At 34.9% G+C, this 19,598-nt stretch overlaps 1 protein-coding gene across 4 annotated transcripts in view; it reads right to left on the bottom strand.

The window, feature by feature from the left end:
• LOC144364916 (uncharacterized) overlaps nt 1–19,598 on the bottom strand; it is a 56,048-nt gene that overhangs the window by 33,585 nt on the left and 2,865 nt on the right. For 3 of the 4 annotated variants that reach the window (XM_078015182.1, XM_078015183.1, XM_078015184.1), the window contains exon 2: nt 12,288–12,386. In XM_078015182.1, the coding sequence (XP_077871308.1) occupies nt 12,372–12,386 (15 nt within the window). In that variant the 3' untranslated portion in view covers nt 12,288–12,371. Of the gene's footprint in view, nt 1–11,050; nt 11,229–12,287; nt 12,387–19,598 lie in introns of those variants that run through there. The other variant, XM_078015185.1, reaches the window with a different exon arrangement.

The following is a 19,598-nucleotide window of genomic DNA, read 5'->3' as shown; positions in this document are numbered from 1 at the left end:
CAGGGCTGGACAGCAGCCCAAGATGGACTAATCAGATTTTTACTTTTCACTTTTGATTAGGACAGAGAAGCTTGTAAATTATCTCTGGATTATGAGTCAAGTGGACTCAGGAAATGAGGGCACTGGATTGGCCAGGTATTATTTTAGGGTTGCCAGAAAAAAAATACAAGCATTGTGTATTTTCATTTGCTAAATCTGGCAACTCAACATAATGTACCACATAAAAATGGAGATAAGAAAGCAATTTTTCTGAAAAAAAGAATCAAGTTAAGAAAAATTAAAGACTGTAATAAATGTAGAGTGGGGAAAGGAAGAGACTGAGGAAAAGGGAAAAACATCCCAAGTGTCACCTTGGTCATTGACAACTTTTCTTCTCTCCACTCCAACCCATTGGGACATCTGCGTCTGTATCTTGCTCTTGAGTTCTCTAAGATGCTGTTTTTGTTTTGTTTTGTTTTGTTTTGTTTTTATAAGAGATTCCTTTTTTTCCCCTTTAGATAGCTTAGAGGAGATTCTTTTCCTATGTCAAACATGTCCCAAGGCATGTATAGTATTGTCACAGTTTAAGAAAAGGTTTTTATTATTTCACAACATTTAAAGAATTCTTGGAGACTGTGAGATATGTGAATAAAAAACTTGTTTCTTACATATCAAGGGTAGGAGAGCTTGCATCTCTGTAATACCATGAAATGTCTTCTAAAATTATGTAGGTCTCCTTGGTTTTCTGAGAGATATCAATTAATAAGTAACTCATGTGATATATTTCCCCAGGTGGTAAAGTGTTGTCCCCAAAGTAAAAGTTATCAACAAGATATCATTATATTGTGTGAATAAAGAACATGTAGCAACGAATCCCGCCATTGTTTACAACAATGATGCACCAATTTAAAAAAAAAAATATGGGAAAAATAGTTACCAACAGGATAGTTAGTTCTGGCAATTTTGATTATGTGTATTCCTCCTCTTCATTTTAATTATCTCTTTTGCCTCTTTCCTTTCCCCTCTCCCTGTCCTCCCTCCTCCCTCTTCCAACCTCCCTGCTTAAGCTCCTCCAGAGGAAAAAAAGACAATCAAAAAAGTCACTAACACCCCAGTGTAATGGGTTGAAAGTGCTATTCACACTTAGAGCATTTGCATTTTAAAAGAAGACCTTGAGAGAGAAAGCCAACAAAAGGCTTCAGGGCTCACTATGAATAACAACCTTATATACTATTGAGTTCATATTAAATTAATATTAGATAATGGAGCCAGATTATCATGTTAAATGTTCCAGAAAAACATCTTGGTCTGGTTTCAGTGAACCAAACTGGGACTGGGGCTAGGGCTAAAGGTGACTTTCTGGAGTGAATTTGGGAAAGTACCTTTTGGTAATTAAACTAGAGACAGTTGTCAAGTTAGCACCAGTTTAATTCCCAGAAGATCATAGAAACAGAGCTGATAGTGGGCCTAAAGAGGAGCAGCAGACGATATGAAACATGGGAAACACACACTTGGCAGGACATTTCTAGCGTTAGTTGTAAGGAGAGGCCAAGTAAGAGGCACTGCCATCATGAGGTTCTTAAACCTACACAGAATACGGATGGCTAGACATCTTCATTTTACCTATAAGTTGTTAAATTGTTCTTTTGTCCAAAAACATCTGCCTCCTGCCTGAAATTTTACTAATTGCAGGTTTATTTTACTTTTTTAGTACTAGGGATTGAACCCAGGGGTGCTCTACTACTGAGTTATAGTCTCGCCTCCCCGCTCCACTGCCCCTGCTTTTTTTTTCTTTTTTTTTTTTTTTTTTGAGACAAGTTTTCTCAAAATTGACCAGGTTGGCCACAAACTTATGGTCCTCCTGCCTCAGCTTCACAAATTCCTGGGATTACACCACCATGCCCAGCAAATGCTCTTTTTATTAATAAACAATTTCCTTTTAAAGTTTGGGGTTTTTTTTGTTTTGTTTTTGTTTTTTGGTACTGAGGATTGAAACCAAGGGTGTTTTACCACTGAGCTGCTTCTACAGACTTTTTTTATATTTTGAGACAGGGTTTCACTAAATTGCTTAGGGCCTTGCTAAATTGCTGAGGCTGGCCTCAAACTTTTTTTTAATAATTTATTCATGATTCAGTGTTTACATTTTTTTTTTTTTTTTGTACCAGGGATTGAACTCAGGGGCACTCGACCACTGAGCCACATCCTCAGCCCAATTTTTGTATTTTATTAAAGACAGGGTCTCACCGAGTTACTTAGTGCCTCCCTGTTGCTGAGGCTGGTTTTGAACTCACGATCAGCCTGTTTCATCCTCTCGAGTTGCTGGGATTAGAGGTGTGCACTACCACACACACAGCTCTTTTTAGAATTTTAAGAGGATGATCAGTGATTTATAATTTGACATGAACTTTGAAGAAACCAATCAGTTATTAGCCATATCTGAAAATGTGGAAATATTCTCATAGAGAGGAAGAAAAATTAATTTTGGAATAGGGATACTTTAGAGTGTACACTTTGGAGTATGCAGCTCCATTTATGACAAAAAGGCAATGTTGATAACTGTATCTGAAGCATTAGAATGATGAGGCAAGAATTAGAAGATAAGCACACAAAGATTCTTTAAAATCTAATTTTTTCATTTAAATTTTAATCTCCAGTTCATCTTTCCCAGTTTGCATGGACTGTATATTATTCTTTCATGCAAACTGCATCCTTTCCTCCAGGTGAGTGAAGACCCACCTGAGGATGCACAGCTCAGTGAGGAGAGACCACATATATTCCAGTCTCCCTCTCTCCCCACTCCATTTTCTTAGCTGGGAATCACTGTGCTCAACTTATACAACCATATGTACAGCAATCCCTACATGCTCTTTCTGCCCATCTCATACACACACATCTGCTTGGTATTTGATGACATGTAGACTCATTTAGCAAGACACAGCTCAAGAAGTACTTGCATTGTGATTTTCACAGGAGAGGCCTCCCTTCCTCTGCCTTATACTAACACTAGAGACACCACAGAATAGTGACCAATAGTACCATCTCTGGGGTTGAAGTTCAGATTGCAGGTCTGCCATTTATTAAATAAATGTAGATCTCTTCCTTTATCTATGAAATGGAGTAATGTACATAACTACCTCCTCGGTTTGTTATGGTTATAGAGCAAATTAATACATTCAATTAACTTAGAACAATATTTGGTACATTATGAGTGTTCAAGATATTTAGAATCATTATAACTCAGCTGATGCTGATAGTATTGTCACTATCCCAACACATTTTTGTTAAGCTTGTATATGTGTAGTTTTTCTAGTCTGGCAAAAGAATTGTTCATTTTGTATCTATAGTGCCTGTTTTTAAAAAAATTACAGGGCACTAGAAGGTGCTTAATATGTTTTTGATGAATTAATGAGTAAACCTCCAGCAAATGGAAGAAGCCTAGAAGTGCAAGTGAGAGGAATCCCAAAGAACAGTGCATCTCTTGTTTTTGTCTTAGAGAGACCACATCCACCTAAATGAAAAATAGAGATGGTCCTGTGGTATGAACTGTGATTTTGGCAGAGAAAGCAATCTCTCCATTACTGGAGAGCAAAGGAGAAATGGGCTCTTGGACAGTGGGTAAAGAAAAGATGTTCCTTCACACCTAGACCTGACCAATCCCGACTGAGATCAAACGAAGTGAGATGGATCCAGTGCCAAGGGTGAAGTCTTTGACTAGACAGACTAGGAAAATGATAAATAGTAAACAGAAGGCATTTCAGTTTATTCATGACTAGATATAGAATGCTCACAGGGACACTGAATGGCACCTAACATAGTGCTTGGCCCAGTGTTGGTACTCAACAAATAAGTCTTTGATTGACTCATAATGACAGAACAAAAATAATGAACAAACAAGTGAATCAATCAATCAATCAATTAATTGTGGAGACTAACTCTCAAATTACATCATGAAGATGACTGGTTAGCTGTGTTTTCCAAACTATGTACCAGGGAAATGGTAAATGGTTTATAGTCATTTGTACCTGATAAAAGCTGCACATTATACAACTGAGATTGATTTTTAATTATCCTTTAAGGACTGTTTAACTTTGTTTAGTTAACAGCATGGAACATTCTTCCCCTACAGAGTATTAACTAGTCTGGCTCTGCTTGTTCAGAAATTGGAAGTACTGAATAATCTCAAACTTTGAAAAACACATAAATGTAAAATTGAGTTATATGATTAGAAAGATTAAAAATCATGCACATTCAAAAACAAGAGTCACTTCTAGTATGAGTTTATGGAATTTTTTCAAAATATATGTGCTGGTTAAGTACTGTTAGTGTTTTTTTTATTTTTAATTATATTTTATCAAGATATTGTATATAGGGGCTGGGGATGTGGCTCAAGCGGTAGCGAGCTCGCCTGGCATGCGTGCGGCCCGGGTTCAATCCTCAGCACCACATACAAACAAAGACGTGTCTGCCGAAAACTAAAAATGTAAATAAAATATTTTAAAAAGATATTGTATATATAATTGACTAATTCAACCATTTTTAATGGGCAATTCAGCAACATTACATACATTTGCCATGTTGTGTAACCATTCTACTTTCTATTTCCAGTTCTTAACATCTGAAACAGAATTCTTCACCCATTAAACATATCTCCACGTTGTTCTCTTCCTGCAGTTCTTGGTAACCTTGATTATCTGTGTGTGTGTGTGTGTGTGTGTGTGTGTGTGTGTTTCTGGGAATTGAACCCAAGGCCTCATGCATACCAGTCAAACACTATACTACTGAACTATACTATATCCCCAGTCCTATATTTTCTAAGAATTTGCCTATCTCAGGAACCTCATATAAGTGGAATCGTATGTTTTTCCTTTTGTCTCTGACTTATTTCACTTAGCATTGCATTTTTAACATTCACTCACATAGCATATATAAGAATTCCATTCCTTTTTTTAAGACTAGATGATATTTCATTTTATGTATATTCCACTTTTTATATGTCCTTCCATCAACTAACATCTGGGTTGTTGTTTCCCTCCTGGCTATCACAAATAATGCTGCAAGCAACATGGATATATAATGTTTGGGTGTCTGTATTCCATTCCTTCAGATATATACCTAGAAGTGGAATTGCTGGCACATGTGATAATTCTACGTTCAACTTTTTGAGGAAACAGTATTTTCACTTTTTTTATGTGAATTTTTTTGAAGTACTAAGGATTGAACCTAGGGGTGCTCTTCCACTGAACTATACCCCCATATCTTTTTATTTCTTATTTTAAAGGAGGCAGGGTTTCACTAAGTTACCAAAGCTGGTCTTGAACTTGTGATCCTTCTGTCTCTGCCTCCCAAGTAGCTGGGATTACAGGCACATACCACAGCACCTGACCAATGACAAAATATTTTCTGAATTGCTAAATTTAAAAAATCTGAATTTTGCTATGCTACGCAGGAGTTAATACTATTGGTATGTGGGAGGGGAGGGGAGGGGGGATAGTAGAGGATAGGAAAGGTAGCAGAATACAACAGTTACTAATAGGGCATTATGTAAAAATGTGGATGTGTAACCGATGTGATTCTGCAATCTGTATATGGGGTAAAATTGGGAATTCATAACCAAATTGAATCTGATGTATGAAATATGATATGTCAAGAGCTTTGTAATGTTTTGAACAACCAATAAAAAAATTAAAAAAAATACTATTGGTATGCAAAATTTAACACAAATTTTAGCTGAATAACCATTTTATAGGTAAAAAGTAGATTCTCTATAGTATTTAGGCCTAAAGAACATTCTTGGGATGTGGCAAGAGAATTTTACCATAACCATGTAGTATTCCATGCAGAAGATAACAAAGATAGTGAAAACACTTTCTCTTGCTTCCTTTCCTCCCAACTTCAAACGTGAATCAACGCAAATTGTTTCCCAGTGTCCTTTCTCAAGATAGCATGCTATCATAAGAGTCAAGTACCTTAATGTCTTCTTTCTTTTTCCTTTTAATGACTATTCCTTTATTCTTACCAAACCAGGATAAAGCAAAGTTAATTATGTCCTTGAATATTTATATCTTCAATGTCTCATTTTCTCACTTTCTTGTTGTTATAGTCTATACTTACATAATTAGCTAACATTGCCACATAGGCCTAGTATATGCTAAAAATCTTACCAGTACTTCTCAATTCTGCAGCTCTTTGGATTAATAATGAAATCTGTAATAAATACAAAATTCTGGAATTCTTTCTATGATTGGGTAGATTTTATCCCACTATAATACCCTTTTTTTATATTCCTCCACTTCGTGAGCATTACTTATCCTTGAAAATAAAATGTTTCCTTGGCTTAATTTTCTTTTCTCTTTTTCTTGCAGTGCTGGGATTGAATCTAGGGGCCTTATATGTACCAGGCAAGGGTTCTACCACTAAGCTATACCCTAATCCCTCCTGTTTAATTTTATTAAGTTAAAAAATAACATTAATTTTAGTAGGTATTCATTAAGCTGTAACTCCCCACACAAAAAATAAAAACCAACTAATTTCAAGGCAAATTTCCTTTCATTTATATTCTCTAGATCTATATTTTAAAAAATTCTTGGAAATATGAGGTACAGAGCAGGTGTGGTGCCCAGGGATAAATAATCCATGTATGTGTACATTTTTTTTTCTTAATCAATGAGCACTAAAAGTTTAAAAACTGTCAATTAAATTATCAAATTAAAAAAAATGTTGAGGTCCACTAGTGCCAAACATTAAATGGTATTTATAGGCAGAAAGCAAAATCAAAAGGATAGTGGAACAGAAATTGGGATTTAAGAGTAAAGGATGTCCAGGTCTAGCTGGGATTGTGGTTCAGTAGTAGAGCACTTGCCTTACATGAGTGAGACACTGGGTTCAATCTTCAGCACCACATAAAAATGAACAAAATGAAGTTAAAAAAGAAAGAAAGATAAAAAGAAAGAAAGAAAGAAACAAACAAACAGTGGGCCAGGTCCGGTGCAATAGTCTCTTTTGTGGTTTGTCTAAATCCTTTCTAATAGTGTGCTGTGTTCAGTATTGCTCAAAAGGAATTGTCATTTGTAGCCCTTAAAAGTTTTTTTGTTACTCTGGAATTTCATTATAAGTTTTTCCTCAGAGATAATTAATACTAACTGTTCTTTTCATTCTTCTAGATATTTTTCCTCGCATATTATTTTCCATATAAATTGGGATTTTAAAATGGCACCTCTTGTGCCATTTTAAGAGGACAGGTGATATAGGTGATAAGGGGCCAAGTCATCCCACATGTCAAGGCCCAAAGTAAACAAGAGAAGGGGGGGAGGGAGGGGGAGGGAGGGAGAGAGAGAGAGAGAGAGAGAGAGAGAGAGAGAGAGAGAGAGAGAGAACAGGAAGCATATAATATATGCCTATAATATAATAAGCACATAATATAACCTGTGTCTAAAACCCTAAAGGAGGGTAGTTACTACATGAGTTGACTTTTGGCCACTGTATTTGCTATTTAGAGTCATCATTCACCAAATATTTTTTTCAAATAATAGAAAGTAGAATAGAATAATAGAATGCATAGAAAGGAAAATTAGGACTAAGCCTGAGTACTAATAGGTGCTAATATGCCAGACTCTATCCATAAAAATACATCAGACAAGTGGTTCATTCAGAACCTCACTCAGTAACACATTTTTGTCTTTGTAATTGTATAGATAAAAGGCAATTTTATAATCATTACATTTGTGAACCCCGTCTCGCCCCGCACACAAAAAGTCTCGTGCCTTTTTTTTTTTTTTCAATTTGGGATGGATTTTTTTTAGGGGGGATAACTGTGGATTGAACTCAGGAGCACCCAGCCACTGAGCCACATCCCCAGCCCTATTTCATAGTTTATTTAGAGACAGAGTCTCACTAAGTTGCTCAGCACCTCGCAGATGAATTTTTCAAACAGCATCTACTCTGTAATATACCCACTCCTGCCTTTATCATGCACAATTATATCAAATAATCATAATGTAGTTACAGAATATAAGTGTTCTGATTCTAAATAGGTCTTTCTTTGTTATAACTTAGTTAATATCCAGCTTTTCACAAATTAAAAGAATCTATCTCTGCATTTGGTAATCTTAGATTGCCCAACTATATTACAGAGCCAATTAATACTTTAGTTGAGAGATTGGACTATATAACTTATGAGTTCTTTCAGTGATAGGAAATATTTCAGTTCATCCAAATTTATGATTGATAATTAGTTAAGTCTAACTATCAATGAGCTTTTATCTATGTAACTTAAGCATCAATTTTGCCAATGGTAAAATGTAGAATAGCTGCCCTTTGTCTCTAGGTATTTAAGAAAACATAGATTTTCACAGTTCAATACAGAGAGAACTTAACATTTTGTTTTATAAAACAAATATTAAATGTTAAATTTATATTTAGCATTAAATTGTTAAATATTAAATTTAACAAAAGTTAAATAAATATTGCAAAGAAAAAAAATAGTTTCAAAAAGTTTATCCCTGCTAATATTTGGGGTATGTGTCCTTTGCTGCTTTCCTAGTTACAAACATTTTCTAGCATCAAAAACATAAAAAGAAAGTATTGTGTTATAATACAATTTCACACCTTGCTTTTAGACTTATTGTATATTCTAAACATTTTCCCATGTTAATAGTCTTATAAAACCATATTTTTAATTTTTATATATGTTTAACACTATAGGTAAACTAAAGAGTGCTTAACAAAACCCACATTCTTGGATCTTTATGAGAAAAAAAAAGTCACTGTGAAGAATAACTCTGCACATATAACTTTGCCCCCACTTCTTATTATTCCCTTAGGATAAATTCCAAGAAGTCTTATTTCTGGGTCAAAGGCATACCCATTTTAAGATGTTTGTTTCATACATCACATTGCCCTCCAGAAAATTATCTATTAAACTCTCAGTGGTAGTATGTCAGAGTTCTGTCATCCCCTGAATCTTTATATAAGTAGTGTTTTCCCCCTATAGTTTTTTCTCTGTACCCAGAATTTAAGTAGTGCTTAAGGAATGTGTCTTTTGTGTCATGGATTCCTAATACACTGCCTGCCACAAAGTCAGTATTCAAGAAACATTAATTAAAGAATAAATGAATAAATATGTACTCTTCTAAGGTAAACATGAAGTGAATATGGAGATATAATAGAATGTAGAGAGAAGGGAGAAAAAAAGAAAAAAATAATAAACAAGGAATCAGGAAGCTAGCTTTGCACCTAATCACTTTTACCACATCCAGCAAATAATTTAACCAGTCTCACCTTTTGGAACTGGCTTCATGGATGTGCAACCTGTGTAATCACATAGGCCCTGTGTGCAGAGGTATCCTGTAACTGTTACCAACTCTGTTACCAACTTGAAATGCATAATGATTTTTGAGCAAGGGACCAACATTTCACATTGCACTGCATCCTGAAAATTATGTAGCTGGTTTTGCCTTTACTTTTTCATCTATAAATAAAGATACAAAAATGAGGTCATTTCAGGCTATAATAATTCTAATTCTGTGAGTTTTTTTTTTCCTGAACACTACACACGAGGCTACAATTTAGGTACATAAATATCTTGGAACAATTTTGAAATGCATTCTAATTGCTTGATGAAGTCCCTTCATTCCCGTGAAACACTCATTCCTTTCATCTAACCCATCTCCATCAGTGGTGTCCTTCAGCCTATTCCTCCTAATTCTGCTTCATAATTGCACAGGATTACACTTACTCCTGGAGCTCTACACCATTAACCTTGACTTGAGAAGGACTGGAAAAAAGAAAGTTCTTTCTGATGACAAATTCTTCAGGTCTGAAAGGAGAATTCTCCAATATAGTTTCTAGGAAGGCATTGAGCAGCAAAAAAGAAAGACTTTGAAAAATCATTTTGAGCTTCTAAGCATTTACTCATAGATAATTAGAATCGTGGTTTAGTATGAGTTTTTCTTCCTTCTTTTTTTCCTTTTCTTAAATTGTTTTTAAAACAAGTCATCTCTGTCTCTAAATTAAGCATAATTTCATGGAGGACAATTCTCATATACAGAAGAGGAAAAAAATGCCACTCAGGTTTATTTTTGAGTAATCATTATAAAAATAAGTGATGGACATTAGAGGACAAAACACAGCAAGCTGCCCAAAGACGAGAACAGCATGTAAATTACTGCTAATCTAAATTACCTTTCCTTCTTTTCTACTCTAGAAAAATGCCATCTCTATTTTAAAACATTTATATCTGAGTAGTTCAAGCTATTTCAAGATATTAAAGCTTAGGTTTTTGAGTCTAATGCACTTTTCTACATTTTAAAATGTTTAATAAAAAGGCATTTCCATGTAATGTACTGAAACAATCTGGAAAAAAAATTTTTAAATGTTTTTAAAAATGTTTATTTAGACTTCATTACATGTAGAACAAACTATATGCTAGACATCTTCTTGACAATGTTCTTACCCCTAATAATTATTATTGGTAGTGTTTTTCTGAAGAGTATGTGTTTGGGAGAATTTCAATAATATTGGCATTGTTTCTCTTCTGTTTCTTTTCCTGAGATCTCGGCAGAAAGAACATAACCACAACATATGTCCCTTGGTGCAAAGTTGGCAAAGGTATTTATTAAGTTTTCTGTCAATTCTGCTTTCTGTTTGTAATAATATGAAAATATATCAACAACATGTAGTCTATAAAGACACTAAGGAGGGGTAAGTAAAGATAGTAACTAATTTTTTATTATTACAGTTCATGTTAAGATATCAATGAAGTTAATAGTCTAATTACTAGAATGAGTTAAAGCAGCTTGTGAGAGGGTTTGCCTGTCTCTCAGGAAAGAAGGAGGTAGGCAATGAGAAAATCTGGGTCATCTAAGAGATTAATCAAGAGTTACTGGGGTATATGGTCAATTTTATGCATGTGATTTTGAATGTAGGTGCGGAGAGATTCATATATTCATTTAGGAAAAAAATATTGAGCACCTGACATGTTCTAGGCATTATATTAAGAGCTCGTGAACAAAATAAAAGATACACCAGATAAGATTAGGTTCAACTGAGAGTAGCAAACACCCTCCAAATAGCATTGGCTTAATCAAGATAGAATTTATTTTCTTTTGAAAGTCTCAAGGAAACAGTTCAGAGTTTATGTTGGCTCAGCTGCCTGAAGTACTTGGGATCCTGGGCTGTATCCAGGTATCTGCTCTACCTTCCTTAGGACCCTTGTCTTCATCATCCAAGATGGAGCTATAGTCTTCCAACCACTTTCCAAGCAGCAGGTAGAGGAAGGAAAGAAGAAGGATCAAATATCTGTCAATCATCTTTTAAGGAAATTTTCCATAACCTGCCAAACATTTCTGTGTTCTTGTTTACTGGAACCCCATCTCAGGGTTTACAACTACGTAGAGGGATTCTCAGAAATATGTCTTTATTTCACACATCAGTGTGGTCAACTCAAAATCAAAAGGTATCTCATAGGGAAGAAGTGATGTGGGGGTCAATCATTAGCCATTTCTATCAGGCATGCCCTCAGACTTCTTATATCTAATACCCTAACAGAAGACAAAGGAGGGAGGCTGAGTTAGCTCAAAGTGTAATTTACCAATTTAAATGCCTGTAAGGGGAATGTTAATTAACAATACAACTCAGGTGCCACTTTCTCTAGGAAGGCTTCCCTAACCACATCTTACCACAGTTGCAAGCTGGATGCCCTTTATACAAGCTTTTATCTTCCATCTTGCGCTGTATCATGCCATTTAGAGCTGATACAATAATTGTTTCTGTCTTCCCCACTCTTTCCCACTTTAACTTGACTGTAATGCCTCGAGGGCCAAAATATCTGAATTTTGAAGCCCCAGTATCCTAGCTTAGTTATATATATATAATGAAAAGTGGTTATTATTTGAATTGTTTGGATAAATAAATAAAATAAAAAATCTCTATTCAAATGCAATAAAGGTACTAAGAATAATAGTATACAGAGAACTTCAGCTGTCAAAATATTTTAGCACCAATTTTTTTTTTGCTTATGAACATAAGTGAATCTTTAATTTTCATCAATATTTAGAATATCATCTGATCTTCTGAGCATGCTAAATATTTCTGGTAAACTTAAAATTAACTGAATTTTGTTGGTGATAAGTGCTATGACAGCTATGAACATTTTTAAATCATCCTTTGATCAAGATTGCCAAAAATATTCTAGTAAAATTACATAGCCAATTCTATCCACTCTACACAAATGGCATAGTTGGGTCAAAATGATACAAATGGAAATAAAATAACATACTCTAACTGATGTTGTTTCTTAGGTCTATACTTACATAATTCAGTTGGGCAGTTCGATGGACAACAAAGCTTTCACCAAAACGGGTTCCACACAGCTTCAGTTTCTCTCCTTTCCTTTGTTACCGCTCACAGCACTGTAAAGAGTGAAATTTAAGGCAATGGGATTCATTTTTCTCAGCTCTTTCCTTTAAAGCTTTTTCATATTTCTTATTGTAATTATTCATAAGATTTTCTTGATTTTCTTAGGTCAAACACGTATGTTCTCTAGATTAGAAATTCAACAGAGAGAAACTTCTGCACTTAACAACTGTTTGGTTTTAAGAAAAATGTGTTCAAAATAGAAGAGCTTTGTTAAAAAGCCACTATTATTCCCCCCAGCGCTGTACACCGTTATTTTATAATTCATTCAATTACTAAACATTTGTTGAATATAAATTATACACAAGACAGTGACTATGATAATGCAAAAATTTGCATTTGCAGTACATTTTCCTTAATTTGAACTTTATGATATATTACAATTAACTACAGATATTCTAGTTTAGATTAGCATTTATACAGTTGCATATACATCATTGAATCAAATATGAATCAAACATGGAAATTGGTTAAAAAGTAAATGTGTGCATATAATTGTGTGCATAATTTTCTGTGAAAAGATAGGCATTGTCAAATGGAAAAAATGTTTTAAGCAAGTAGTGATCCAAAATATTGAAGTAAAATAATCTATTTACACAGTGTTCATACACTGTGAAATGCTTGGAACAATAAGGGAAAAAAATAAGTATCCTTCATTTATCCCTTGACTTAGGCCACATGCTACGGTTTGCAAGCCTATCCTCCAAAGGCCCATGTGTTTAAGCCTTCTTTGCCTGGTGGTACTTGGGAGGTGGTAGAATATTTGTGAGATGGGACCTTGTGGGAGGTTCTTAGGTCATTGGGAGTATACCCTGGAAGGGGATTTGGGGACCCTGGCCCATCCAGTCTTTCTCTTTTGTTTGCTGCTTCATGATATAAGCAGTTTGTTCTGCTACATTTCCCCTGACATTGCCATCTGCACCCCCGGCAGAGATCCAAAGTACTGGATCTGCCCAATGTTGGACTGGAAGCTCCAAATGTTTTCTCTTATAATTCAATTATCTCAGGTACATTATAGTAACATGAAGTTGACTAATACAGCATGAGATCCAATAACCTTTGTCACTTATGGCTACACATATTAATAATACAAATTTATTTAGTTTTTCTCCCAGGTCATTCAGCTACATTTAATTTTCTAGGTATTACATATTACTTTTATCAATATAACTTTCTTTACAAAGAATTTATTTTCAAAGAAAGGCTCCATAGATCCCTTTAACAAACTAAATATAATGCTGAACTCTTTCTGTTCTTCAATGCCTCACTCAAAATAACTGTAAATCCTTAGTATTCTTTAAGCCAGGTAGACAGCGCTATAGAAGCAGCTATTTTAATACACTCTTATGCTGCTCTTGGGCCCCTGCCATTTTTCCCCTTGTATATTGGATAGTCTATAAAAAGCTAAAGAGAGTGTTAAATTCAAGAAAGGATAGAAATATGATCATGACAGGTTGCAATAATACAAAAAGAAATAAGCATCAAATATAAAGTGTTTTATAAAATATAGAGTACTATGTAAATGTAAGTTCTAGTATGTATTCACTTAAATAATGTTTATTGAATATTAAGTGACATGGATAAATAAAATACTGTATTTTGGAAGTTAAAGCATAAGTAAGAGATACAGGCCAAAATATCAATTCAGTAGAGAAGATATGGGAATATGGTGGAAGAAGTAACTAGGTTGGTCAGAGGAATCAGGCATGGTTTCTTAGCAGAAGTAAATTTGAACTAGGAATTTAAACATCAGTAAGAGTTTGTTAGGTAAACAAGAAAGATGACATTCTAGGGAGGGGGAAAGTACCATGCAGAGAGGCATGAAAGAGTTTAACATGTTCACAGTTATTCCACATGGTCATTCCACATGGTAACATGTAGGCTGACAGGGCTCAAATCTGATGGGTTTCCCAATGAAAAGCAACAGGCTTAAGATTTTATCATGTAAATTCTGGGGCCATGAAAGAATTTTACTCAAGAAAGGATCACACTCACATTTTTATTTATTTATTTATTTTAAAAAATGATTTTTTAAAAATAAATATCTTTATTTATTTATTTTTTTAAATTCTAATATCAATTTTTATTTATTTATTTTCTAAAATTTATTTATTTATTTATTTTAAAAATTTCTAATATCAATTTATTTTACATAGTTTGTTTTAAAGGCAACACAGAGACAGTGTTGTAAAATGGTCAATGGAGAGGAGGTGAGCCCTGCTTGCCATGAAACTAGTAACAAATCAGAGCTCAGATTTCCCTCCTCAGTCATGTAATCTTCTGGATCCAACCCTAGGAAGCCACCGAGGCTTTCATATTTGCAATACAAAGCCAAGTATAGGATTTAAAAGCTTAAAAGCAGTGTTGTTGAAGTTGTTTTTCTCCTTTTCCAATTTCTTTTTTTTTTAATTTGTTTTAATTAGTTACACATGACAGTACAATGACCTTGACATATCATACATTTGAATCAGATGGGATATAATTTCTCATTTTTCTGATTATACAGGTTGCAGAATCACATTGGTCATGCAGTCACATATATACACACAGTAATAATAATGTCTGTTTCATTCTACTATCCTTCCTATTTCCCCATCCCCTTCCCTCTCCTCCCATCACTTCTCTCTACCTAATCTAGGGTAATGCTATTCTTTTTTTTTCTCACATCTTCATACATGTATTTTGTATATCATGGGAAGAAGATTATCTCTACATAGGGAAGAGGGGTGGGAGGGAAAGGGAGGAAGAAGGGGAATTGCATGGATGGTGGAAGGAGACCCTCATTGTTATACAGATTTGTATTTTTAAAAAGATGATTCTGGTGGCAGTGATAAGTGTTCATATTAGGATATAGGAAATAAAGAAGAGATAATTTTGTGACATATTTAATGGATAGTACAATTTATTAACCAGCTAGTTGTGGGGAAAGTGACTCTGAAGTTTCTGATGTGAGTATGTGGTTGGATGCTTGCACCATTTCCTTAAAAAGTGTAATGCATGGAAAGTGATTTGATTTCAGCTTGTTGCATTTGAAGTATTTAAGGAAATATTTAGAAGAAAATTTGATATATGGACTAAAATTTAGGAGGAAAGTCTAAAGTAGAAATATAGATTTAGGAATGGTTATCTTATTGATCAGTGGTCCTCAGATGTTAATGTATACAAGAATCACCAAAATGCTTTTAAATGATGATTCCTTGGTCTAACCCTTCTAGAGTTAGAAGAGGAGGAGGGCCCAGGAATCAATCTTTTTTGTTGTTGTTGTTCTAATTAGTTATACATGATAGAATGCATTTTGACACATCATACAAAAATGGAGTATAACTTCTCATTCTTCTGGTTGTACATGATGTAGAGTTAAACTAGTCATGTGAGCTGTGTGTGTGAGCTGGGAGCATTTTGAGTGCATGAGTGGACGGACTGATGTTGCTGCTCTGTCTGGTCTGTGCATGTATATGTCCTTTTTGCTCGTTCTGCCTTTTGATCCCACACAGCACCTGAGATAGGTGTGACTTGCCAAGATGTCAGTCAATCAATTGACCACAAGACATCATGAAGCTAGACTCAACCCCCTGAAACCTAACCCTTTGCCTTATTTGGAAAGAACATTCTATGGAAACTCCCTTTGTGTGTCCCCCCACCCCCCATATAAGAATTAAGTATTTAGACGGCTCTCTCTCTTTCCAACGGACCCGTAAGGTCGAGAGCCATCACCAGACCCTAAGAAAAAGGGACTTTCTGTCTGTGTGTGTGATTATTTCTTGCCAATCCAAATTCACCTGGAGTGACCCTGAAAGATCTAGTCTAGTGTTGCAGCACCCTCCCTAGCTTTCACTCTCTCTGTCTAATCCAACGTACCTCTATTCTTTCCTAGCCCCACCCCCTTATTGGGAATTCACATATCAAAGAGAACATTTGGCCTTTGGTTCTTTGGGACTGGCTTATTTCATTTAGCATAATATTCTCCACGCCATCCATTTACCAGCAAATGGCAGAATTTCATTCTTCTTTAAGGCTCAGTAATATTCCATTGTGTATATGTATCACGTTTTCTTTATCCTTTCATCTGTTGAAGGGTACCTAGGTTGGTTCCATAGTTTAGTTATTGTGAATTGAGCTGCTATAAACATTGATGTGGCTGTGTCACTATACTATTGCTGATTTGAAATCCTTTGGGTATAAACTGAGGAGTGGGATAACTGGGTCAAATGGTGGTTCCAGGGATCAATCTTTAAAGCTTCCCCAGTGATTCTGCTGCACATGGACCAATATTGAGAAATGTTACCAAAGGAGCAGGAGGAGAACTGCAAGGTGGTGGTGCTATGAAACCCAAAAGTGTAGAGTTTGAAAGAGAAGCGATGACTATGTGAATAGGAGAGCTTAGAACTGAAAAGATCTTGGTAGCCTACGGGGGTGGGGAACACTGGTGATCTGGAGAACCAGGTGCAGTGAAGTGTTTCAAGGAGACCCCAACTGTGACAAGTAGTAGGGTGACTGGGGATGAGGACATAGATAGAACAAATAAAGTTTGTCTAGGAAGGGAGTATGTGTGGATAGAACTTAAAATCTACTGTTTGCTAGCCCTGGTTCAAGCCCCATGTCAGCCACTTATTGGTCATCTGATATGATATCTCTGTGGAGCCCATTTTCTTGTTTATAATGTGAATGTTTTCTTATGTTACAGAGCCCCTTTTACAAGTTAAATATGATGGTACATGTAAAAAAATTGTAAATCACTTTTCCAAACTTTTCCATAAGGAAGTATGAATGGTAGAACATCTTAACAATTCTATAGAGTTGGAAAAAGAATCATATGTAATGTCCTAAATAGGTCAATGCCTTTATTTTACAGATGAGGATCGAGAGGACTGAATGGAAAGTGGAGGTTAAATGATTTGTCTAATCTGATGCAACTAGTTAATGGCAAAGCCAAATGTAAAATCCAGCCAGACTCCTAACTCAGTGTTCCCTCACCCCATCTCATGTTCTGCTCCTCCATTGAAACATACTTGTTTTCTTTTATATCTTAAATATTTTTTTTAGTTGTCAATGGACCTTTATCTATTTATTTTTATGTGGTACTGAGAATTGAACCCAGTGCCTCAGAAATGCTAGGCAAGTGCTTTACCACTGAGCCACAGCCCCAACTTGTTTTCTTTTGAAAAACAATTACCTTTGAGAATGGAGTGTGTGTGTTTGCGCGCGTGCGTGCTTTATACATGTTAGGCAAGCACTCTACCTCTGAGCTACCTACTCAGACTCAGACTTGTTTTCTTAATTCTCCTCCATTTGAATTTTGGCCTTTCTCTTTTATAGAAAAGGTGATTGGAGCTTTACAGATTGGGGAAAGGAAGAGGTGTGTAATCTGAATGAATCCAGGGGTTCAAATGCAAGCTCCTTGAAGATATTTTTGAACTATCTCCTGCCCTGGAGGAATACAACTGGTATATAAAGTTTATATTCTATAACAAGGATAGAAATGCTGCTTCCCACACTATACTAAAGTATTTGGATCTCTATCTCCCTTTCTAAGCTGCCCAAAGCAGGCCAAGTCTTTTAATTCCTATCACCTAGCAGAGTGGTTGGCACATAGTAAGAATCCTATATATGGTTGTTAAAAAATAAATGAAATGGTTTCATCTGTGACTCACTGTATTATTTTACTTTATGAACAAATACTGTAACAAAATATATAAAATATCACAAATATATTCACAAAATAACCTAATAAAAGTCACAAAACTTGGTGATAGATTTTAATAAACAATATATGTGAATAATAGATGTTGCTTGATAGTAAAAGAAATTGTTGTCTTTCACAAGCCTCTTTCTCCACTTTCTAGAACTCACATTTTTCATTCCCTTTAAAAGGGGAAACAAATTGATTCACTGTTGTCTAAGATGTCACCTTATTCTCTTTCCTTTCACATATTTTAGGAAACAATTTTCAGTTTTCCCTGTCATTATGTGATTTTTCTGCTTTATTTGAACTACATGTAAGCCCTTTAGAACAAGGATTGTCTTCTATATAAAGGGAGAATGATGTTTATTTTTAGTTCTTAGTACTTTGTAAACCTCTCCTATTTTGAAGCAGCTGTGATAGTCATAAGATAATACGTCTCCAAAAGGCAGATCATGATACAAAAAATTGAATAGTCTCCTAGGGTAGAAATATAAAAAAAAAATACAATAAAAAGCAGAGGTTAGATATGAGTTTAGGTCTGAGTCAGTTACTGAAGAGGTATAGGGCGATAAAAGGGGGGTTGTTATTGGAAAATAACTCCGTTGGGAGGTTGAGGCACTGGAAGAAAATTAAATTCACTAACCACCCCAGTACTGACTCAAGGTTGTGGAGATTTGTTGATGGGAAAGACATGATTCCTATCCTATTATAGCAAAGGAAACCCACATGTACCCACAACTATAAGATAAAACAGAGCTGCATAAAGGTACAGTCACAGAGAAAAGGCATTCTAGGAAATTTTAAGAACATTTTTATTAATGAAGGGGAAATTAGAGTGCCCAACATTCTAATGTACGAGGCTGCTTTTATTGACTCTGGTAGTCATATAGGCTATTACCACAAATCAGAAGCATTACTTTGTGTATATGTCACTAAACTTTTAACTTAAGGCTTTTCATAAATTGGGGGACATAGTATAGAATTGTACTAAATTTATAGATTACCACTTGAGCACTATAAATATGATTTCTTAAGATATACATTTAAAGTGAATCACTACTGCTTTTTGAAATATGCCTACAGAAATGAATTTTGTACTATCAAAAGATTCAGAGGTAAAAGGAATCCCAGTACAGCATATGGTCAATTTACAGACTTTCTCAGTTGTACACAATCAAATATTCAAATACCATAGCTGGACTAACAAATACTAGATTTCTAAAGTTATTATGGTATTAATATTAAAAATATCCACTTTAGATTTTTTTATTTGAAATAATAGCACAATATAAAGTAAACAGCTCTTGATTTTTCTTGCTGTTATATCCAATGATCACTGATGCTAATGTGGAACATTTTCTGCTAGTTATTTATTGATTTTTTTTTTATTTAAGTCATTTTTTCCAGAGACTGGGCAAGAGATGTCAAGAAGTACTAAGTAGTTAAATGAAAGAGGAGAATGCAAAGGAACCCTAAAAGAGAATACATTAAAGTGATGTTATTCTCCTCCCAGTATATGCAGATG

The sequence above is a fragment of the Ictidomys tridecemlineatus genome, chromosome 6 (assembly GCF_052094955.1).
Source record: "Ictidomys tridecemlineatus isolate mIctTri1 chromosome 6, mIctTri1.hap1, whole genome shotgun sequence".
NCBI lineage: Eukaryota > Metazoa > Chordata > Mammalia > Rodentia > Sciuridae > Ictidomys > Ictidomys tridecemlineatus.
The sequence above is the reverse complement of the archived record's forward strand: the minus strand, read 5'-3'. Positions and strand labels throughout refer to the sequence as shown.